The 24,072-nt window shown below is 40.9% G+C and overlaps 1 protein-coding gene across 1 annotated transcript in view; it reads left to right on the forward strand.

Annotated features, from left to right (window-relative positions):
* The window catches only part of POP1 (POP1 homolog, ribonuclease P/MRP subunit), a 48,149-nt gene that overhangs the window by 2,909 nt on the left and 21,168 nt on the right, over window positions 1–24,072 (forward strand). The window contains exons 2-11 of the mRNA XM_036264020.1: window positions 126–269; window positions 2,222–2,389; window positions 3,673–3,848; window positions 4,476–4,724; window positions 6,842–6,929; window positions 7,383–7,570; window positions 8,545–8,801; window positions 8,916–9,009; window positions 12,456–12,567; window positions 13,582–13,701. Coding sequence (XP_036119913.1) covers window positions 128–269; window positions 2,222–2,389; window positions 3,673–3,848; window positions 4,476–4,724; window positions 6,842–6,929; window positions 7,383–7,570; window positions 8,545–8,801; window positions 8,916–9,009; window positions 12,456–12,567; window positions 13,582–13,701 — 1,594 coding nt within the window. The 5' untranslated portion in view covers window positions 126–127. The remainder of the gene's footprint in view (window positions 1–125; window positions 270–2,221; window positions 2,390–3,672; window positions 3,849–4,475; window positions 4,725–6,841; window positions 6,930–7,382; window positions 7,571–8,544; window positions 8,802–8,915; window positions 9,010–12,455; window positions 12,568–13,581; window positions 13,702–24,072) is intronic.

Genomic DNA, 24,072 nt, shown 5'->3' on the forward strand with positions numbered 1-24,072 from the left:
CCGAATCCAGGTCTCTCTGGACCGCAGGCCAATGCTCTAACCGCTGAGCCAAATCGGCCAGGGCTATTTTTATTTTTGAATGAGCATTCCCTTTCCCCGTACTAAATTTATTACTTTCTTTCCAGAAATGTCTAATGCAAAGGAAAGAAAACATGCTAAGAAAATGAGAAACCAGCCCACCAATGTGACTTTATTCTCCGGCTTTGTGGCTGATAAAGGTGTAAAGCACCATAATGGAGGTGGAAAACCTTTCCGAGCGCAAAGACTAGGTAAGATACACACAGTGCTCTCTCCATTCCCATTTGGAGCAAATTGCTTTCATCAGCACCTTTTGATAGTTGTCATCTAAATAGTAAATGAGTTTATTTTATTTTATTTTATTTTTTTTTATCCTCACCTGAGGACATTTTTCCATTTTTTTTTTTTTTGTTCAGATAGAGCGGGAGGGAGAGAGAGGAAGAGAGAGAGAGAGAAACATCGATGTGAAAGGGACACATCGAGTGGCTGCCACCCGCACGACCAACCAGGGCCGGGGACAAACTGCAACCGAGGTACGTGCCCTTAGCGGGAACCGAACCCGGGTCTCTCTGTACCGCAGGCCGACACTCCAACCGCTGAGCCAAACCGGCCAGGGCAGTAAATGAGTTGATTTTAAAACAGATACAGATAACCTTTATTATTTGCAAATTTTGTATTTGCAAATTTACCTAGTTGCAAAAGTTTATTTGTAACCCTAAAATTAATACTCATGACACTTTGATGGTCATTCATGGATGTGTGTAGAGTGGGAAAAATTTCAGCTTGCCCCATGTGGACATCCCCAGCTGCCTTCTTGTTTCAGCTTTCTTGCAGAGATGGCTGAAGGATGGAGACAGTGGGTGGGCAGTGCAGCATAGTGCAAGAAGCTCCAGCTCTAACTGGGGTTTGATTTCCAACTGTGGGGTGACCTCAGACAGGTCACGTAACGCTTCTGAACCTCAGTGTTTCTTTTGTAACATTAAGAAAATCGAATCTACCGGGATGAGTTATTTTTATGATTTAAGAGTATAGTCTGGACAACAAAGCTGGGGACGGGGAAGGGGGAATGGGAGGAGGGTGTCAATGGGGTGAAAAAGGAGAACCATCTGTAACAAAAAGAAAAAAAAAGAAAAAGAAAAAAAGAGTATAGTCTATGTGATATATGTAGTCCCCTAGAAACTGGTTCTGTATTATGACTTTTTAGAACATAACTACTGGGAATAAATGGAATTGGCTGTACTTATTTTAGAGTTGACATTTTATGTCTCCTTTGACATCATTTATTATTAAATTATACTTCTGTATTTCCTAAAAGAAATACACTGCAGTCATCTTATCTTCATTTAATTTGCTGATTTTAGAACCTCATAAGCTGATATGAAGGTGATATTGTTCATTGGGCAGCAACAGAAAATGCCAGTGTGGGAAGACAGTAAGCAGGTGACCAAGAGCTTTTTGGGAACACTTTAAAGAATAGTGTGTATTGTGTCTGATTAAGTATGTTTTAGATTCATATTCGGAAGCTCTTGATTCAGATCCAGCAGTTGATGCCTACCATGACATGTGATAAACCAACACATTATCTCACTTTAACCTTGCAGTGATCTGTCTTATAACATGCTTCATGTTTGTAGAGGCTTAGTAATCAACACCATAATGTAAGTAAGCAGGAATCCATAAAATTCTCTACTGATCTCTCTATTCACAGGCAAGGATTTGATGTTGTCTTGAAATCATAATGGTTTGAATGTCCAGACATCTGTAGAGATTTTGCTTTTATTTATTTTTTAAATTTAGCATAGGCTTCCAACTTGAGCGTGCCAGAGAATTACTATAAAAGACTGAATATACAAAGTCTTGAGGACCGTAGTACTTAAGAGAGCTTAGATTTAAAATCCATGTTGCACTATTTATATGGAGGAAAGTTCTCTTATATCAGTTATATCCAAGGTTCTTTTATGTGTCACACTGATATGATTAGCTAGCATGCTGCTTATTAGCCCTGTCACCTTGGGCAAGTTGATTCACCTCCCTACCCAAGATCCCTCCTCTTTACAAAAAGGATAGTAATAGCCACCTTACAGGGTGTTTATAGGATTGAAAACAATATCAGTGTTGCCATTTAACAGATGTTCTCCACTGTAATCCTTATTCCTGATAAGAGTGACATATTTCTCTCTCTCTCTCTTTTTTAATATACTAGATCCTTCTTCTGGAATTTCCCGACAGCGGCAAACCAAAATGACCCACTATTCACCATCTGAGCCTGATGTGAATGAGCAGTCTTCCTCTAAAGTAATGTTTAAAAAAAAGGGAGGATGGAAAGCAGGTTCTGAGGGCACGTCTCAGGAGATTCCTAAGTATATAACAGGTAGGTATTGGTAAAGAGGTGAGGTTTGATTGTACTCTGAGCTCTTTGTTTCTAATGCAGCCAGATGTCTAATGCCCTCTGTGTTTCTTGGCCCTCCCTGCCCCCCCAGTCTCTCTCCTCCTTTTGCCCTAGGCCCTTCTCACCTGCAGCGTTTGAACTTGGGCCTGATTGCTCTCCCTTCTTCAATTGCTCTCCTTTTTCTTACCTCTCTTCTTACATGTCCTTATTTGTGAACTGTTCACTTCATACAATCTTCTCCCAACCCCCTTTTAAAAATATAAAATGCCGTTTACACTCTTCAGCATGGCATTCTCCAAAAATGAAACCAAATTTACTGCACTCTAAAGGGAGTCAAGCCCTTTAAGTACCTGTTTCCAGGTCTTTTCCACTTTCATCTCCCATCACCCGCACCACTCTTATCCCCACTACCGCATAACCCCACATTCCTTCTGCACACCTTCGGGGTGGGTGCTTCCGGTCTCTTTATACCTTCTCGGGGGAATTCGCTGAAATTTCCCTAGCACTCTATTTACTCTGCAAAATAAAGAGTATTTTTCAGTAAAGAAAACTATTAACTGTATGGTCACATATTTGGAAAAAGAAGAAAATATTAAGAAAAAAAACCCTTGGAGTCAAAACCATTGTTAAAATTTTGTTTTTTCTTTGTTGTTTGTTTATTTGTTTTGTGCTGAAAGCTGGGATTGAACTTCTTTTGTTGTCTTGTGTGATTATTGTACTTAAAAATGGTTATTTTATTGCATGTAGCTCTCTGTTTTAAAAATTTTTTTTGTAATCTTATCTTTAAACTTTTTTTTTATTAGAAAAGTGACACTGAATCCTTGTAGAAAACTTGAAAAAATGAAAGTTGAACAATAGTTTTATAATCTTTAAAAAACAATTTTTTTCCTTTATTGATTTGAGAGAGAGAGAGAGGAAGAGGGAGAGAGAGAGAAACATTGATGAGAGAAAACATTGATTGGCTATCTCCTGCAGGCCCCCCACTGGGGATTTGGCCCACAACCTGCGCATGTGCCCTGACCAGGAATCAGACTGGCAACCTCTTGGTGCATGGGTCGACACTCAACCACTGAGCCACATTGGCCGGACAAGTTTTATAATCTTATAATACAGAAATAACCACTATCGTTATTAATCTAATAGGGGGTTAGGGTAGTGGGTGAATTGTAAGGTCATGTACTTCAAATATTTTTTCCTTCTGAGATGTACCAGAAAAGTGTTGATGCAAGACTAGTTTTTAATGACAGTGCTCTTTCCTTCGATAGCATCTACTTTTGCTCAGGCCCGAGCTGCTGAAATCAGTGCTATGTTGAAAGCAGTGACTCAGAAGTCTTCGAATTCACTGGTTTTCCAGACTCTGCCTCGGCACATGCGACGACGAGCCATGAGCCACAATGTCAAACGCCTTCCGAGGCGGTTGCAGGAGATTGCTCAGAAAGAGGTATAAGTTTTACTTGGTATAAATGATGAGGTTAGTAGTTCCTAAAAGAAAATGGGAAGTGTTAACCTAATAAAATTGTTACAATGGAAACCAAGAACAGCATGCTCATTTTGCATGCTTTATTTTAATCATTTATTCCCATCCCACCCCATCATCCACCAAATTAGCAGATAGTTGGATATGACAGCGGCATATACCTGGGTTGTAGGTTTGATCCCCAGCCCTGGTTGGGGTCATGTGGGAAGCAACCAATCCATGTGTCTCTCACATTGGTGTTTCTCTCTCCCTCTCTTCCTCCCACTTTATCTAAAAAAGTCAATGGAGAAATATCCTCAGGTGAGGATTCACAATAAAAAAATTAATATTCCAATCTTCATAGTCCATGAAGCTTGCCAATTAATAAGTGATAGGACATGCTTCTATCTTAGGTTTGCCTACCTCTAAAATCTTTACTCCTTCTGTTGTCCCCTCTCTACTTTCATTGGAGAAATCACCAAGTTAAAAAATTAAGCAAACAAATGGGATCTGTAATGTGCTCCAGTTAATCTAAAGTTAATGTTTGAATTCCTAATAACTTTGTTTTGAAATGTTTGAAAACTGGTTCTGCTTCTCTTCTTGAAACTATAGGCAGAGAAAGCAGTGCATCAGAAAAAAGAACATTCAAAGAATAAATGCCATAAAGCTCGAAGATGTCACATAAACCGCATGCTAGAGTTTAACCGTAGACAAAAGAAGAACATATGGTTAGAAACTCACATCTGGCATGCCAAACGGTTCCACATGGTCAAGAAGTGGGGCTACTGCCTTGGGGAGAGGCCAACAGCCAAGAGCCACAGAGCCTGCTATCGAGCTATGACAAACTGTTGCCTCCTTCAGGTATGCTTTCCAATTGGTTTTCTTTTATTTTCAGACCGTTTCTGGTAGAGACTTTTAGAATAGTTCATGGTATGCCAAAGCCCTATCTCTGAGATTACTTATTTAAAAAATAATTACTGAGTTTGAGACACTTTGCCAGATACTGGAGATGAAGCAGCCTAAAAGTATTAGTGGAGACTGACATTAATAGCCAAATATACAACTGTAAGGGATATATACAATACTATGAGCATTCTTATTACAGGAATAAGAAAATGGGAGAGTGGGGGAGGCAGAAGGAAGCCAGATAGCAGGGAAGAATTGAAGTGAATTCCACATGACAAGTGAGGGCTGATGTTCTAACCCCTGAGCCAAACCGGCCAGGGCAAGATGTTTTGACTTGAATACTCAACAGCAGAAATAATAGATTATAGTAAAATTCTTTTTATGTTGAGGGAACTGGGATCCAGAGAGATGAAATGACTTGTCCAGGGCCAAGTGGTGGCCTAGGTAACACTTGGGCATCTAATTCCTCTGGCCTGTGCTTTTTTTCATACTGTGTTCTGCTCTCTCTCAAATCTTAAGACACACATTTGACTACTATTATTCTGGGCAAGATTTTTACTGAGGTTATCAGATATTTTCTTAACATTAAATCAGTCCTAAGTAATAAAAATAATAGTTGATAATAACAAATAATTTTGAATACTTATTTTATGCCAGGCCCTATTTTAGTGCTTTATATATGTTTACTCATTTAATTCTTATAACAACACTACAAGGTAAGTAGTTATCATTATTTCCATTTTACAGATGAGGAAACTGAGGTACAGAGAAATAGGGTAATTTACCCACAGCCACACAGCCAGTGAGTGGTGAAGTTGAGATTTGAGCTTAGGTAGTCTGACTCCAGAGTTCTAGGCTATTAAGCATAATTCTCTGATGTCACCAGTTATAAAAATTCGAGCGAGTTTCATCTGGCCACTGACAACAGAGAGTGGATCCCTGTTCCTGGGAAGAGTTCTGTGTGTGAATGATAGCATTGATTAATGTGAGTTTGTCAGGACCTTAGCTATACTTTGCCGTTTAGTTCTAGTCACTGAGTGCACTGAAATTACTTAAAGGTGCCATGGAGAGGGGTTGGCTTGGGGGTCAGTGAGCCTGTCTGGAATGTTGGCTTCTCCACTTTCTGGTTATATGGCTTTGTTTAATAACAGTCTCTGTCTTAGTGTCCTCATCTGTGAAATAAATAAGATAACAAATAGTACCTGGTTCACCAGGTGTTGGGAAGATTAAATGACAGTCCATGTAAGAAATTAGCCCAGCCCTTAGCAGTTGGTAACTCTTCATTGACTAGAAACTTAGAGTTCTGGAACATACTGATTTTACTAGCTCATTTGATCTGTCTTTATCTTATTTAATTGGTAAGGTCTTACTCTCATTGTTTTCTTGTACAGTGCTTAGTCAAAGTTGAATATTATTGTAAAGACTGAGCATGGGAGAAGTAATGTACAAATTATTTGCATCATTTCTTACCTTAGGTGGATTTCAGGGAAGAATAATTCTTTTCTTAGAGGCAGCAGTTTTTACATTCTATTTAGAGCTTGTCTTTGAGTATGGGATAAAATACAGATTTTCTTTATAAAAAATAGGACACTGTAACATATTTAAATCGAAATTTATTTTTATTTGGATTCAAATTTGAATAAGAATATTTGCTAGTAGAAATAGACAAGGTTCAGATTTTGACTTATGAAATGATAGCTTTAGCAATTTGTTCTGTGTCTTGGACTCTGAAGTTTTTCTTTCTTTTTTTTTTATCCTCACCCGAGGATATTTTTCCACTTTCTGTGCAGATAGAGTGGGAGGGGGAGAGAGAGAGAGAGAGAAACATCGACGTGAAAGGGACACATCGAGTGGTTGCCACCCGCACGACCCAACCAGGGCCGGGGACAAACTGGTACCGAGGTACGTGCCCTTAGCGGGAACTGAACCTGGGTCTCTCTGGACTGCAGGTCGACGCTCTAACTGCTGAGCCAAACTGGCCAGGGCTGGAAGTTTTTCTGATGTGACTTTTGGCTTTTGCAATTTCCTCCATGTAAATTGCTAAGTGTTTGATGATGTCTCTCTTTGTGCAGGATTTATCCTACTACTGTTGTTTGGAGTTGAAGGGCAAAGAGGAAGAAATACTAAAGGCACTTTCTCCAATGTGTAGCACAGACACAGGTAAACTGGTTTCAAATATGAGTCCTGTTTTCATATTTGATTATTTATTCATTTCATGAAGAAGTGTCAGCTGTAAGCATTTAGGAATTTAAACATATATAAAAATGCAGGAAAAAAAATGCAGGAGACAGTTTTTGTGTCCAATGAGTATGATAATAAAAGGAAAATTTGAAGTGGCTTTTAAATCATTTCTAACATTGTCAAGTGTAAAGTGAGAGAACCATTATGCTATGTTGGTGGAGTGAATTTAGGCAGGAAGAAACTCAAAACTCATTAAACCATTCATTCAGTATTTATTGAGAATGTACTGAGTGTCACTTTGATTTAAGCAGTGACCAAAACCTAGACTTCATCCCTAATGGAGAGAGATAATAAACAACTGTATGGCTGTCAGGAAATACTACTGCAGTCTCAGTACTCGAAATCATGGCATGTTGTTTTTGTTTACGTCAGGATTGACTTTTGCAGCAGTTCACTGCTTGTCTGGAAAGCGCCAAGGTAGTCTCATGCTTTACCGCGCGAATAAATATCCCCAAGACATGCTGGGGCCTGTTACATTTATTTGGAAGCCTGAGAGGACCCCTGGTGACACTTCTGAGAGCAGGCAGTTGTGGATCTGGCTTCACCCAGCTCTTAAACAGGTATAATCCTTGAGTTTATTTCCCCATCACTTGTTACTGCATTCTTGATGACTGTTGGAAATCAGTACCATAGACATTTTTTTTAATCCTCGTCCGAGGATATTTTTCCATTGATTTTTAGATAGAGTGGGAGGGAGGGAAGGAGGGAGAGGGGAAGAGAGAGAGAGAGAGAGAGAGAGAGAGACATCGATGTGAGAGACACATAGATTGGTTGCTTCCTGCACTACCCCAACCAGGGCCAGGGATCAAACCTGCAAGTGAGTTATGTGCCCTTGACTGGAAATCGAACCCATGACTCTCTGATCCACTGGCCGATGCTCTAACCGCTAGCCAAACCGGCCAGAGCTTAATACCATAGAGATTTAAATGGTGTAAAAGTTTGGTTGGTTACTTGGTATTTGAATATAGGGAGGAAAGTTGCATGAATATTAAATAAAGCAAACTTGACTTCTCTCTCTTTGGTAGGCCACATGTAGGTATGAAAACCAACCTTATTATATAAATAGCTTGAAATGTGGCCTTTGGATGAATGCTTCCACTATGCCTGAATTGGTCCTTTGGTGTCGAGTGCTTGTTAAAGCCTATTTGATGATAAGTTTTGATTAATTCTTAAGATTTTTAACACTGCATTTAGCTTTGCTTTTCTCTCTCTGTCTTTTTTAGCATTCTTACTGCTTTCTTATGGTAGACTGTAAATGTCTTCTTTAAACTCATTTTTAAAAATTTGGTCAGAGTAGTCTGTTGTTTTCATTAATCTTTGATATTGAGGAGTTCCTTTTTTGTTCCAAGTGCCATGCACTACTCAGAAGAACCAAAAAACATTTTGATGATGATGAATTTAGTTTAATTTGTGAAAGAATAAAAATGTAAATTTTTAAAGGGAGAGAAAAAAAATAACAAACTAAAACCACATTAAATTTGTAATGCGTTTACATTTCAGACTTTAAAAGTAAAATATTTTAATATATCCTTAGGATATTTTAGAGGAAATAAAAGTAATGTGCCAGTGTATAGAACCCGTCAAATCAACTATCTGCATCCCTGACCCCCTTATGACACCATCCCAAGAAAAAAGCCAAACTAAACTGCCTGATGAGAAAATTGACAAGAAAAGAAAATGGAGAGACGATGGAGAAAATGCTAAACCAATTAAAAAATTTATTGGAGATGGAACTAGAGATTCACATCAACCATGTTCTTGGATCTCTTCAACCACTGACATTATAATCAGGTACAGGTTGAATTTTCTCAGAACATTTTTTTTGAAGGCTTCCTCTGTTTTGCCAGTGGTATAGATATCATATATCATGGACGTTTCCATTTTAAGACTTTTTCTCTCTTTCAGTGATTTGACGATGGAGATAAACAGATTCCGCCTGATTGGTCCACTCTCCCACTCCATCCTAACTGAGGCACTAAAAGCTGCTTCTGTCCACGCCGTAAGATTACATGTGACTGTAATGATTTATCCTAGTCATGCATTTCCTAAACTTGTGAAACTTAACATATAATTTGGTTACATTTTGGGCCATGGCCTATACATGTTTATTTCTCTATTTATGCTTATTATTAAGGATGTTGTCATTTCTTCTCTTAGATGAGCAAATCTAAATGAATGTAATAAGTAAACTGACTTGTTCCTATTTAAGTACAAGTTGTTCTTGCAGCCCTTGAGTTTGTAGAAGGGTCTTACCTTCTGCTCCATAAACAGGTAATAGAGCCCTTAAAATCCCTGAAGGTGTATAGCAGTTTTTCTGTTTATACTTGTGTGATGCATATTTTCTGGGGTGAATTTTAAGGTTCTGTGATTCCCTAAAGGGTTAGCAATGTGTCCAGTGCAGTACTGTCTAGTAAACCTTTCTGTGAGGGCGCTGTTCCTTTGTGCTATTCAGTATGGTAGCCACTAGCCACATATAGCAATTGAACACTTGAAATGTGGCTAGTGGGACTAAGGAACTGAATTTGTACCTTCATTTAATTTTGATTAACTAAAAATTAAATTCGAATAACTCTGTGGCAAGTGGCTACCATGTTGACAGCATAGGTCTAGAGATAGAGACTAGATTGGCAGTGAGACAGCCTGGATTCACATTCAGTTCATTTTGCTGTATTAGTGCAATGAGCCTTTCAGGGCCTGTGCCTCTCACAGACTTGACATGGTCAAATACGATGATAGATCTGAACAGCTTTTGAGCTTTTAGAAGAAAAATATTTTAACACAAAGGCAGCATCTCTCTCTCTCCATTGCTTCCACATTAGCCTCAACCACTTCTTCTTTTCCCTGGTCTCTTGCCTGAAGGCTGAGGCAGAATCTGAACTTTCCCCTTTGTTCCCCCTTTTCATCCCATTCTCTGTGCAGGAGGCAGAGTACTCTTTTGTTAATTTATTCACATGGTGTTACTTTGTGATTAAAAGCTTTTAAATTGTGTTTGAGATAAATTCCAAAGCCCCTAACGTGTCTGTGTAATCCGTGCCTTTCTGCCTCATCTCTGCACTTGGCCACACTGGCCTACTTTCAGTTTGAGATGTCATCTCTCTTAGAGCCTTTGCACCTGCTTTTTTCCCCTCACTTGATTATTCTGCCTCTACTACTTTGTGCTTGGCTAAAACTTCAGGTTTCAACATCTGTCTCATTTTCCTACAAAATCCTTTCATGATCACTCATGGTAAATTCTATCTCTCCTGTAAATTATGTGGCATCTTGCACATTTCCTTAGTTTGTATGTCTGTATCTGTTTGTGTATTTATACAGTGTTGTGTGTCTCATTAGATGGTGAGCTTCATGATGGCAAGGACAGGGTCAGTTCTGTTCTTTACTCTGTCCCCAGTGCTTAGCACATTGCCTGGCACAGACCAGGTGCTCGACTCCATCTAAATAAGTTGCAGAGCAAGGATTTGAACCTAGGAAGTTTGTTTCCAGAGCCTGTACTTGAAACCACTAAGGTATGCTGCCTGAGTATTTGTGAGACAAATGGCACATGTTACAGATTGCTTTAGAATCTAGGAGTGCCTCTTATTTTAATGAACTTCAGTTCGGTATGAATCTTGGCTGTAGACACTCTTCCTTGGCATGCATATGATACTTAAAGTACTTTTTGAAACCTTGCTCAGTTCTTGGTTCTGTCAGGAAAAATATAAGTAAAATACTTGTGTATCTTATTTGAAATTTCTAGAAGTACTATAGTCATAATATAGCCTTTTGCTGAAGATTTCTTCAAAAGGTATTGGTTTGGTTTTCCCTTGGTGAGGAAGGTTTTATTACTTAAATTGGTGGTGATGAAGTTGGCAATAGAGGGAGAGGAGCAAGGTGCTCTTGGGCGCCGTGCACAGAGATCTCAGTGTGAAGTAGCTTAAGTCTCTCTGAATATCATGGGTGTTTTCTTAGTATGTGAAATCATTTTTTGTTGTTGTTGTTAATCCTCATCAGAGGATATATTTTTTCCCCATTGATTTTTTTTTTTTTTTTTATCCTCACCCGAGGACATTTTTTCCATTTTTTATTCAGATAGAGTGGGAGGGAGAGAGAGGAAGAGAGAGAGAGAGAGAGAAACATCGATGTGAAAGGGACACATCGAGTGGCGGCTACCCACACGACCCAACCAGGGCCGGGGACAAACTGCAACCGAGGTATGTGCCCTTAGCAGGAACCGAACCCGGGTCTCTCCGTTCCGCAGGCCGACGCTCTAACCGCTGAGCCAAACCAGCCAGGGCTCCCCATTGATTTTTAATTTTTTTTAAATTATTTTTTTATACTCACCCGAGGACATTTTTGCTTTTCTCTTCAGATAGAGCAGGAGAGAGAGAGAAACATTGATGTGAGAGAGACACATCAAGTGGTTGCCACCCACACGACCCCAACTGGGCCAGGGACAAACTACAACCAAAGTACTTGCCCTTAGCGGGAACCAAACCTGGCACTCTCTGGCCGTGGGCTGATGCTCTAACCGTTAAGCCGTAACGGCCAGGGCCCCATTGATTTTTTTTATCCTCATCCGAGAACATTTTTCCATTTTTTTTGTTCAGATAGAGTGGGAGGGAGGGAGAGAGAGAGAAACATCGACGTGAAAGGTACACATCGAGTGGCCATCACCCGCACATCCCAACCAGGGCCAGGGACACTGCAACTGAGGTACGTGCCCTTAGCAGGAACCGAACCCAGGTCTCTCTGGACTGCAGGCCGACGCTCCAACCGCTGAGCCAAACCGGCCAGGGCCCCATTGATTTTTTTTAAAACTTATGTTTTTATTGATTTTTTTTAGAGAGAGAGGAAGGGAGAGAGAGAAACATCAATGTGAGAGAGAAACATTGATTGGCTGCCTCCTGCATGTCCCCCACTGGGGATCGAGCTCACAACCCGGGCATGTGCCCTGACCGGAAATTGAACCGGGACCTCTCAGTTCATTGAATGATGCTGAACAACTGAGCCACACTGAATGGGCAGATTTTTTTTTAAGAGAAGATGGAAGGGAAAGAGGGAGGGAGGGAGAGAAAGAGAGACATTGATATGAAAGGCACATTGATTGGTTGCCTCCCACACGGGCCCCCACTGGGGCATGAGGTCGAACCTGCAACCCAGGTATGTGCCCTTGACTGGGAATTGAACCCGTGACTCTCTGGTGCATAGGCCAGTGCTCTAACCACTGAACTATACTGGCTGGAGCCGTATGTGAAATCTTGAGAGAAATGTAGTACTCTGTCTTTGCCTCTAATTAGAAGAATAGTCTGGTATTAATTACTGTGTGAAAAATAGTGACAGTTACCTTGGTTCGTCCCTTAAAACGTTCATTCCCACATACAGAAAAGGCGGGGGCAGTATCACAACCATAACAAAATTATTAAGTCTGACTCATTATTTGTCTGGTAAACAGGAGTTGTTATTTTTCAGGAGGGAGAGGACACAGAGAAGACACCTCACCACTGGTGGATTGAAGCCTGTAAGAACCCTGATAGCGTTTCTCTTCACCACAAACAAAAATCCATTTTTGAATTGTTGGGAGGTAAGTGGTGGGGATGCTGGGTTGTACTGAGAAAGGAGGGTGCTGTGGGAAGTGGGTGAAAAGAATGTTTTGTAGTTCGACTACCTATGTCTACAGTGCTGTTTAACCTGTAACTCTTTGTTATCATATGGCAAGGAAGAAAGTCAGAGAGTGAATAGTGTAAACACTATTTGAGTTTGCTTATGAAACAATAAACAAATGAAATGTTGGTATTCTAAATAACTGGCATTCTGATATAAATAAATGCATATACCAGGTACTCCACTGAAATTTATTCTTAACTAGACATGAGTGCTTTTGTGTAAAGCTACTGTAGCTATCAATGATAGAAATGTATAAGTTCATGTTGTAAAATGGGCGGGGAACGTCCGCCCTGTAGGCCGCATAAGGCCCGCAAAATCAGTACCAGCTAACATCACACGCCTCACCAAATATAACAGGCTAATTTTTAAGTTGATAATTTTATATGGCCTTCGAATGATGTTATGAATATCCAAATGGCCCTTGACAGAAAAAAGGTTCCCCATCCCTGTTGTAAAATAATCTGTAATGTTAAATTAATGTTTTTCTGTAAGAAACTTTACTCTTTGTGAATGTTAATTTATTCTCTCAAAGTCTCAGTGGGAAATAAATGAAATACGTATCTTTATTTTTTATCCTCACCCGAGGACATTTTTCCATTTTTTGTTCAGATAGAGTGGAAGGGAGAGAGAGAGAGAAACATCAACGTGAAAGGGACACATCGAGTGGTTGCCACCTGCACAACCCAACCAGGGCTGGGGACAAACTGCAACCGAGGTTCGCTCCCTTAGTGGAAACCGAACCCGGGTCTCCCTGGACTGCAGGCCGACGCTCTAACCGCTGAGCCAAAGTGGCCAGGGCAAAATACGTGTCTTTAAATAAATAGCCCAAGATAAAAATTTCATTAGAAAAAATGGAAAATACAAGCAAATATGTATACATTGTGAATGACTCTCATTAAACTTGGATATTTTTGTTTGTTTGCTGTTAAAGGAATAACATCACCAGCAGAAATTCCAGCAGGTACTATTCTGGGACTGACAGTTGGAGATCCTCGAATAAATTTGCCTCAAAAGAGGTCCAGAGTTTTTCCCAATGCAGAAAAATGCCAAGGTAAAGTCTTGAAACGTCCCTGGTTTTCCTTATTAATTTGAGCAGTCTAGTACTTGTGACACCTGTGCAGTAACTTCACCTCTAGGAAATTAGGGCAATTATTACCTGGCTACTTTCAAGGTGATTATGATCACAGGAGATGGTGTATGTGGGAGTATCTTTTAGCTGTGAAACATGATCCTTATGTTCATGTTATTTATAGTGTCTAGTAAAACCTGTCTTTCCACCAAGTGGGTTCTCTGAAAATGCCTGGCATTTTGGAATTTTCACATGAGGAAGGGATATGCACCTGCAGCTGGTCTTGTGCTCATTGGAAGCCTCTGTCTGACCATACAGATGATCCAGGTTCGAATCCTGGCAAGGCCATCCCAGGTGCTGAAGGGTAAGGTGTTTTGGGTAGACTCAGCAGAGTGACCTGAGGGAGTTGTTCAGCTGGAGTGACATAGGAGGGTGGGTAGGATTGGCTAAAATTTTAGTCTTATCGGGGATTTGCAGCAGTTGTGATAATGTCTTATTGTATTTTCTATCATTTAAGTATAGTTTTTTGGAAGAATTTAAATTAGCTTGTTAACTTTTGGAGAAAAAATAAAGGTGTGTGTCATAATGACTATAATTTTTTTTTTAACCTCTGTGTAGTTAGATAACTTATGAAGGGGTCAGTAAATGATTCTGTCAGAATGTCACATGAAAGGTGGATTGAATGAAAGGATTTTGAAGATATATAGGTAAGTTAGTTAATCATGGGGTCTCAAACTTTAATTGGTGAGGTGTTGCCCTTTTCTTTTTGAGTAGCAGTATGGTCTGGTGCAGCCATGAAAGCTGCAGCGTCTGCTACACCAGTGAGTGTTGTCTGCCATAACTGCCTTAAAGCTGCAATGTAATTCTTCTTAGTTTCTCTTGCTGCCTCAAATTCTTTCTTTGGAATAAGGCAGTTTTATATTAAATCCTTTCTAAGGCTTTTATGTTAATATGAATCAGTTCTAGGAAAATGAAAATCTTTCTCAAAACACATGATTTAATTTCTGTTTTAAAAACTTATCATCCTGTTAGTCATTGTGGAATTTCATTGAAACCTGTTTTAAGTAATTTCTTTGACGAAGTATTGATTGGCATGTGAGCTACATAAAGAAGTAAACTTTTGAGACATCCAAGATCATGACAAAGTATGTAGAAGCTACACTCACCTCCCAGGACCAAACTGGAATTATAACTAAAATATAGAAGAATCATCCTGAATAACCAACTGAAGACTAGCTGAAGAGAAGTCTCCCAACCAAGGATTTATAGAAGAAGCCACATTGAGACTGGCAGGAAAAGCAGAGATACGAAAAGGGCTGGCCCTGCTCCCTTGGGCGGTGGCTGAGGTTCTGGAGGAATATATCAGTTACAGCAGGGTTCTTCCTGAGATGCATGGGGTTTAAAACCCCTGCCAGGATCCCCAGCCCAGAGCACCAGAGCTGGGAAGAGGCACCCACATAACATCTGGCTGTGAAAAGCAATGGGGTTTCTGTCCACCAGAAATAGACACAGGCACCTTCTTAAAGGGCCAGTGCACAAAATTTTGCAACCATTAACCCTGGGTTCCAGGGCAGGGAGGGTGGAGTGGACTAGAGGTACATAAGGAGAGACTGGGTTTTGTGGCTCTGGGGAAAGAGCTAAAGGGACAACTGTGCTGAGTCCATCTCCCACAGCACAGATGCTATCTTCCTTTGGTGGAGCACTCCCCACTGTGTGGCATCAGCATAGGGGAAAGTAATAGCCTACCCTGTGGACTCCCTCTCACCTCACCCTGTGGAGCTTATGCCCTGCTGAGGAATATATCCAGAAGCTCTTTCAGTGACTGAGCTTAACTGGCAGCTGGCAGGCAAAGGCAGGCAAAGGCGGATCTTGGGTTGCCTTGGGACTTTTGGTAACCTGCCCCTGGTGCCAGTGCTGGTAATAGGTGGCCTTGGTGCACAGCTCGGTCCTTCTTGCATGCACCAAGGCCCAACACAGGCAGCCACAAACTATGGATCCCTTTTAGCTCCAAACAGGATGCCCAATCACAGGTACGTCTGATGGAAGCCTGTATCAGAGTCCCTCCCACGGAGCCTAGAACCAACACCCAGTGGCAAGTATCAGAAAACATGAGAGTAAGATCCAATAAGCTTCACAGGCAGCATATCCAAAGGGAGATCTTGGCAGGCACCAAACCCTGCTGAGGCAAATTCAAATTCTGCTTTGTGTGATCAGCACCTGCACAGTAGCTTGCACCGTGTAGTCAGAGTTTGGCCTTACAGTCAGCCAGCCTGAGGGTTGATCCCATGCATGAATGGGCCAATAACAACCAAGACAATTAAAACAAAAGGGCCCACATAACCTACACAAGGGGCATTCCTGGAGCACACAGCTCAGGTGGTCAAGGAGACTGTATCACTGGACCCCACAGGACACCTACTACATAAGGCCACCCCACAAAGACTGGGAGTCCTAATAGATCTAGCTAATTGAAATAGACACAAAGAAGTAGCCAAAATGGGGAGACAAAGAAGCCCCAAATGAAAGAACAGGAGAAATCTCCAGAAAAAGACCTACATGAAATGGAGGCAAGCGATTGATCATATATGGAGTTCAAAGGAATGGTTATAAGGATGTGCAACATATGCCCTGACTGGTTTGGCTCAGTGGTTGGAGTGTCGGCCTGTGGACCAGAGAGTCCTGGGTTCGGTTCCCGCTAGGGGCATGTACAAAACAAACCAACAAAAAGAATGTGCAATAGTACAAGAAAGGACATAGAAACCATAAAAAAGAACCAGACAGAAATGAAGAATACAATATCTGAAATGAAGAATACACTGGAAAGAATAAACAGTAGGGTGGAGAAGCAGAGGTTCAGATCAGTGATTTGGAAGATGAGGTAGAAAAAACACCCAATTAGAGCAGCAAAAAGAAAAACATAATTTAAAAAGTGAGGATAGTTTAAGGGACCTTTGGGATAACATAAGGCATAGCAACATCCACATCATAGGTGTACCAGAAGGAGAAGAGAGCCAGCAGGGGATTGAGAACCTATTTGAAGAAATAAAGACAAGCCCTGGCCATTTTGGCTCAGCGGTTAGAACGTTGGCTGGCAGTCCTGAGAGACCCGGGTTTGGTTCCCACTAAAGGCATGTACCTCGGTTGCAGTTTGTCCCCGGCCCTGGTTGGGTTGTGCTGATGGCAGCCACTCTATGTGTTCCTTTCACGTTGATGTCTCTCTCTCTCTCTCTCTCTCTCTCTCTCTCTCTCTCTCTCTTCTTCCCTCCCTCCCTCCCTCCCTTCCACTCTATCTGAACAACAAAATGAGAAGGTGTCCTCAGGTGAGGATAAAAAAAAAAAAAGAAATAATGACAGAAAACTTTTCTAACCTGGTAAAGGAAAAAGACACACAAGTGCAGGTCATGCAGAGTCCCAAACATGATGGGCCCAAAGAGTTCCACACCAAGACACATCATAGTTAAAATGCTAAAAGTTAAAGATAAAATCTTTTTTTTTTTTTTTTTATCCTCACCAGAGGACTTTTTTTTTTTTTTTTTTTTCCATTTTTTTGTTCAGATAGAGTAGGAGAGAGAGAGAGGAAGAGAGTGAGAAAGAGAAACATCGCTGCTAAAGGGACACATCGAGTGGCTGCCACCTGCATGACCAACCAGGGCCGGGGACAAACTGCAACCGAGGTACGTGCCCTTAGCGGGAACCGAACCCGGATCTCTCTGGACTGCAGGCTGACGCTCTAACTGCTGAGCCAAACCGGCCAGGGCTAAAGACAAAATCTTAAAAGCCTCAAGAGAAGTGTAGTTAGTTACTTACAAGGGAGCTCCTATAAGACTGTCAACTGATTTCTCAACAGAAACATTTCAGGCCAGAAGGGATTGGAATGAAATATTGAAAGTGATGAAAAGCAAGGAACTACAACAGAGACTACTCTACTCATCAAGGCTATTATTTAAAATTGAAGGAGAAATCAAGAACTTCCCAGACAAGAAAAAGCTAAAGGAGTACATCACCACCAAACCAGTATTACAAGAGTAAAGGGCCTGTTTTAAGAAGAAGAAGGAGACAAAACAGAGGAACATGGTTTAAATAATAAAATGGCAATATATATGTATCTACTGATAAGCACTTTAAATGTCAGTGGCTTAAATGCTGCATACAAAAGACATAGGGTAGCTGAATGGATGAAAAAACAAGACCCATATATAATGCTATCTACAAGAGACTCAACTCAAAATGAAAGATACACATAGACTTAAGGGGGTGGGAAAAGATACTCCATGCAAATAGAAAGGCAGGGAGGAAGTTGAGGCAGCAATACTTATATCTGACAAAGTAGACTTTAAAACAAAGGCTATAGTAAGAGACAAAGAAGGACTCTACACAATAAAGGGAGCAATCTAACAAGAGGATATAACCCTTGTAAACATATATGCACCCACTATAGGAGCACCTAAATGTAAATGTAATGTAATGTAATGTAAATGTAATGCAAATCTTGAAGGACATAAAGGGAGATATTGACAGTAATACAGTTATAATAGGGGATTTTAACACCCCATTGACATCAATGGATAGGTCTCTTAGACAGAAAATCAACAAGGAAACAGCAACCTTAAATGACAAGCTAGATCAGATGGGTTTAATTGATACCTCAGAGCGTTTCACCCCAAAGTTGCAGAATATACATTCTTTTCAGGTGCACATGGAACATTTTCTAGGATAGACCACATATTAGGACACAAAACAAGTCTCAGTAAATTTCAGATTGAAATGATATCAAGCAACTTCTCTGACCATAATGATATGAAACATAATAATAGACATCAATCACAAGAAAAACAAAGATGTGGAGGCTAAATAACATGCTACTAAACAGTGAATGGGTTAACAGTGAGATCAAGGAAGAAATCAAAGTGTACCTTGAAACAAATAAAAAGAGAACACAACCCAAAATCTATGGGACACAGCAAAAGCAGTCCTAAGAGGGAAATTTGCAAAACATGCCTATCTCAAAAAATAAGAAAAATTTTAAATAAACAATCTAACTTTACATTAAAGGAACTTGAAAAAAATAACAAAGCCCAAAGTGAGTAGAAGGAAGGAAAGTATACAGATCAGAGCAGAAGTAAACAAAATAGAGCCTTTTTAAAAAAATTATATCTTTATTGTTAAATGTATTACAGATGTTCCTCATTTTTTTTCCCATTGACCCCCTCCTCCCCACTCCCGACCCCCTCCTGCCTTTTCCCACACTGTTGTCTGTGTCCATTGGTTATGCATATATGCATATAAGTTCTTTGGTTTATTTCTTCCCACCCCCTAACCCCCCTTCCCTTTGAGGTCTGTCAGTCTAAAAACCAGTTTGTACTTCTTAATCCCTTCATCTTTTTCAGCCATTCCCCCATCCCCCATCCCATCTGGCAACCAACAAAATGTTCTCTATATCTGTGAGAATGTTTCTATTCTGCTTGTTCATTTTGTTTGTAGATTCAATTGTCGATAGCTATGTATTCATTGCCATTTCGTTGTTCATATTTTTTATCTTTTTCTTCAAGAAGACCCTTCAACATTTCATATAATAATGGTTTGGTGGTGATGAACTCCTTTAACTTTTCCTTGTCTGGGAAACTCTTTATATGGCCATCGATTCTAAATAACAGCTTTGCAGGATAGAGTAATCTTGGTTGTGGGTTCTTGCTTTTCATCATTCTGAATATTTCTTGCCACTCCCTTCTGGCCTGCAAAATTTCTTTTGAGAAGTCAGCTGACAGCCTTATGGGAACTCCCTTGTAGGTTACTAACTGCTTTTCTCTTGCTGCTTTTAAGATTCTCTCTTTGTCTTGAACCTTTTGCATTTTGATGATGATGTGTCTTGGTGTGAGCCTCTTGGGGTTCATCTTGTTTGGGACTCTTTGTGCTTCCTGAACGTGTATGTCTGTTTCCTTCACCAAGTTAGGGAAGTTTTCTGCCATTATTGTTTCAAATAGGTTTTTGATTTCTTGTTCTCTCTCTTCTCCTTCTGGCACCCCCAAGATGTGAATGTTGGCATGCTTAAAGTTGTCTCATAGGCTCCTTACACTATCCTCATTTCTATGAATTCTTTTTTGTTGTTGTTGTTCTGATTGGGTATTTTTTTGCTTCCTTAGATTCCAAATCGATGGTTTGCTTCTTGGCTTTACCTACTCTATTATGGAATCTGTGTACATTATTCTTTTTTTTTTTTTTTACCCTCACCCGAGGACACTTTTTCCATTTTTTGTTCAGATAGAGTGGGAGGGAGAGAGAGAGAAAAACATCGACATGAAAGGGACACGTCGAGTGGTTGCCACCCACACAACCCAACCAGGGCCGGGGACAATCTGCAGCTGAGGTACATGCCCTTAGCCGGAACCAAACCTGGGTCTCTCAGGACCGTAGACCAACGCTCTAACCGCTGAGCCAAACCGCCAGGGCTGTGTACATTATTCTTTATTTCAGTTAGTGCCTCCTTCATTTCTGACAGTGCATCCTTCATTTCTGACTGATCCATTTTTATGCTCTTGAGGCCCTCACTAAGTTCATTGAGCATCCTTATAAGCAGTATTTTGAACTCAGCATCTGTTAGATTGCTTATCTCCATTTTGCTTAGTTCTTTTCTTGGGGTTTTGTTCTGTTCTTTCATTTGGGACCTGTTTCTTTGTCTCCTCATTTTGGCTGCCTCCCTGTGTTTGTTTCAGTGTATTACTTAATGAGAGGTATGGGGCTCGCTGAGACCAGATGCTGCTCGTTTGAAAGAATTTAGGAAAAACCTGAAGCAGGATCCAAGACAGGCCAATCCTATGGTTAAGCAAGTGGCAACAGCTTGGGTGGGCTTGAAAGTTGGGTGGGGCAGGGCGGGGCTTCAGGGAGTCAGCAGGGCGGGGCTACCAGTGTGAGCCACGTTGCTGGAGTCCCAGATATGGAGACTGTCTGCCGCCTCCGGGAAGGGCTCACCAAAGGAACAATGGCCTCTGACAGCACGTTTGTCCCCGAGAAAGCCCTCTCTCCAGCCCTCGCTCCAATACCAAACAGCTCAGTTCTTCCCTGTATGTCTCTGGTGCCCCTTGAGCTGCCTCCCCTCCAAGCTTAGAGGGAGAGAGTCCGATAAGTTCATGCGCGGGCCCATTAAGTAGCTGCCTGGGGCTTCAGCCACGTCAACTTCCCTGAGCCTCAGCTCTCGCTGGTTTTTCCAGCCAGAAGTTATGGGGATTCTCTTCCTGGCACTGGAACCCTGAGCGGGGCGTCTGGTGTGGGACAGGGACCCCCAGTCCTCAGGGAGGACCTTCCCAGCTGAGGTGTCCCCCTGATTTTCATCCGCCACACGTGGGTATGGGACCAGCCTGTCCTTCTCTGCCCCTCCTACCAGTCTGGATGTGGCTGCTGCTTTAATCTTGTAGTTGTAGGACTTCCATCAGCTTGATTTCAGGCAGTTTTGAATGATGGTTGTTCTGTAGTTTAGTTGTAACTTTGATGTGGTTGTGAGAGGATGTGATACCGCGTTTACCTACACCGCCATCTTGACAGGAAGTTCCAAATATTCCAAATTTATATGGAACCACAAAAGACCCCCAAATAGCAACAGTGATTTTCAGAAAGAAGAACAAGTTGGAGTAGTCATGCTACCTGATATCAAGCTATACTACAAGGCCATAGCAATCAAAACAGCATGGTACTGGCATAAAAGAGACATATATATCAATGGAACAGAATAGAGAGCCCAGAAATAAACCCATGCCTTTATTGTCAATTAATATTTAACAAAGGAGTCAAAAACATACAATGAGGTAAAGATAGTCTATTCAACAAATCATGTTGGGACTATTAGACAGATACATTTAAAAAAGTGAAACTAGCCCTGGCCGGTTTGGCTCAGCGGTTGGAGCATAACCTGCGGACCAGAGAATCCCGGGTTCGGTTCCTGCTAGGGGCACGTACCAAAAAAAAAAAAGAAGAAACTAGACCAGTTTCTAACTCCACACACAAAAATAAACTCAAAATGGATTAAAGACTTAAATGTTAGACTGGAAACCATAAAAATCTAGAAGAAAGTGTAGACAGTAAAATCTCGGACATTTCTCATAGCAGTATTTTTTTCTGATATATTTTCTTGGGCAAGGGAAACAAAAGAAAAATAAACAAATGGAACTACATCAAGCTAAAAAGTTTTTGCAGAGGTGGAAACCAGCAACAAAATGAAAAGACAGTCCACTGAATGGGAGAATGTATTGACCGGTATATCTGATAAGGGCTTAATATCCAAAATTTATAAAGAATTTATAAAACTCAACACCAAAAACTCAGCCCAAACAATCCAGTTAATAAATGGACAAAGGACCCGAATAGACACTTTTCTAAAGAGGACATATAGATGACCAATAGACATATGAAACAATGCTCAACATCACTAATCATCAAAGAAATGCTGTTCAAAACCACAGTGAGATATCACCTCATATCTGTCAGAATGGCTATCATTAATAAATCAACAAACAACAGTGTTGGCAAGGATATGGAGAAAAGGGAACTCTTGTGCACTGTTGTTGGGAATGCAGATTGATGCAGCCTCTGTGGAAAGCAGTATTGTATTACCTCAAAAAATTAAAAATGGAACTGCCACCCGGCCAGTGTGGCTCAGTGGTTGACCGTCGACCCATGCACCAAGAGGTTGCTGGTTCGATTCTTGGTCAGGGCACATACCCAGGTTGTGGGCCTGATCCCCGGTGGGGGGGCTTATAGGAGGCGGCCAGTCGATGTTCTCGCTCATTGATGTTTCCATCTCTCTCTCCCTCTCCCTTCCTCTCTCTCTGAAAATTAACAAAGAAAAAAAACCCCACGAAACAAATAAATAAATAAATAAAAATGGAACTGCCTTTGGACCTAGTGATCTCACTCTGGGAAATTATCCAAAGAAACCTGAAATACTAATTCGAAAGAATATATGTACCCCTATGTTCATTGAAGCGTTATTTACAATAGCCAAGATTTGAAAGCAGCCCAAGTAACTATCAGCAGATAACTGGATTAAAAGCTGTAATACATTTATACAATGGAAAACTACTCGACCATAAAAACTAAAGGAAATCTTACCCTTTGTGACAGCATGGATGGACCTGGAGAATATTATGCTAAGTGGAAAAAGCCAGTCATGAAAATCAAATACTATATGATTTCACTCATATGTGGAACCTAATGAACAAAGTGAACAAGCAAAATGGTGACAGATAGATAGATAGTAGGCTGACATCTTTTGGGGGTGAGGGGGCAAGGATGGTGGTGGAAGGATTGAGCATAAAAGAAAGAAAGAAAAAAAACTCATGGACACGGACAACTTTGTGGTGCTTGCTGTGGGGGTAGCAGGGGTGGGTGGCGGGGGAGTGAAGGAGGATAGAGGGGAAAACGGTGATGGAGGGAGACTAGACTTGGGCTGGTGAACACACAATACAGTATACAGATGATGTGTTGTAGAATTGTGCACCTGAAACCTATATAATTTTGTTAACCAGTGTCATCCCAATAAATTCAATGAAAAGGAAAGAAAAAAAGCAAACTTTTTAAGGATGTTGTATTATACCGATATTATTAAGACAGGTAATGTATCATCTAGGAAGACGATAAAAGATGAAAGAATCTCACTATCACAATGATCTAAAACCTTATTATTCGAAGTACTGCCAGTCTGTCTTTCTGTACTGAAGTCATTCCTTGCCTGTTTTGAGTTAGAAAGACAGACCAATTCTGATGCTACTTAAACCATAAAAAAGGGTTCACTTGATTTGGTTAATGAACTCTTAATCTTATGTGTACTGGGAATTAGCTCTGAAAAGAGAAGTTACATGACTGTGACATTGTTATATCATAAGACATATATATTTTGGTCTTTGTCCACATGTTCCTGTCCTGGAATATAGCTCCTAAAACCCTTGTAATTTCCTAAGTAGTAAGAGCTTTAAAGGGCTAAAGGAAGGTCTTGTGTCTTTTGTTATAACAAGCTTCTTTTAACTGCACTTGAGTTGATGTTAATGATTGGAAAGCCCCTCAAGATGGTGGGCTGGTTGCCAGGGGAACCAGCCATGGGATTAGAGAGTTGGAACTTTTAGCCCCCAGCTTCCTGGGGGGAGAGGGCTAGAGATTGAGTTTAATCACCAAAGGCCAATGATGAATCGTACCTCGGTGGTGAAGCCTCCCTAAAAATACTAAACAATGGGGTTTAGAGAACTACTGGTTTGCTGAACACTTGGGGGTGCTGGCAGGGTGGAGTGCCCAGGGAGGGCACAGGACCCTCATGCTCCTTCCCCCATGCTGTGCCCTATTCATCTCTTCCATTTGGCCGTTCCTGAGCTG

This window comes from Molossus molossus, unplaced genomic scaffold, assembly GCF_014108415.1.
Source record: "Molossus molossus isolate mMolMol1 unplaced genomic scaffold, mMolMol1.p scaffold_m16_p_16, whole genome shotgun sequence".
Lineage (NCBI taxonomy): Eukaryota > Metazoa > Chordata > Mammalia > Chiroptera > Molossidae > Molossus > Molossus molossus.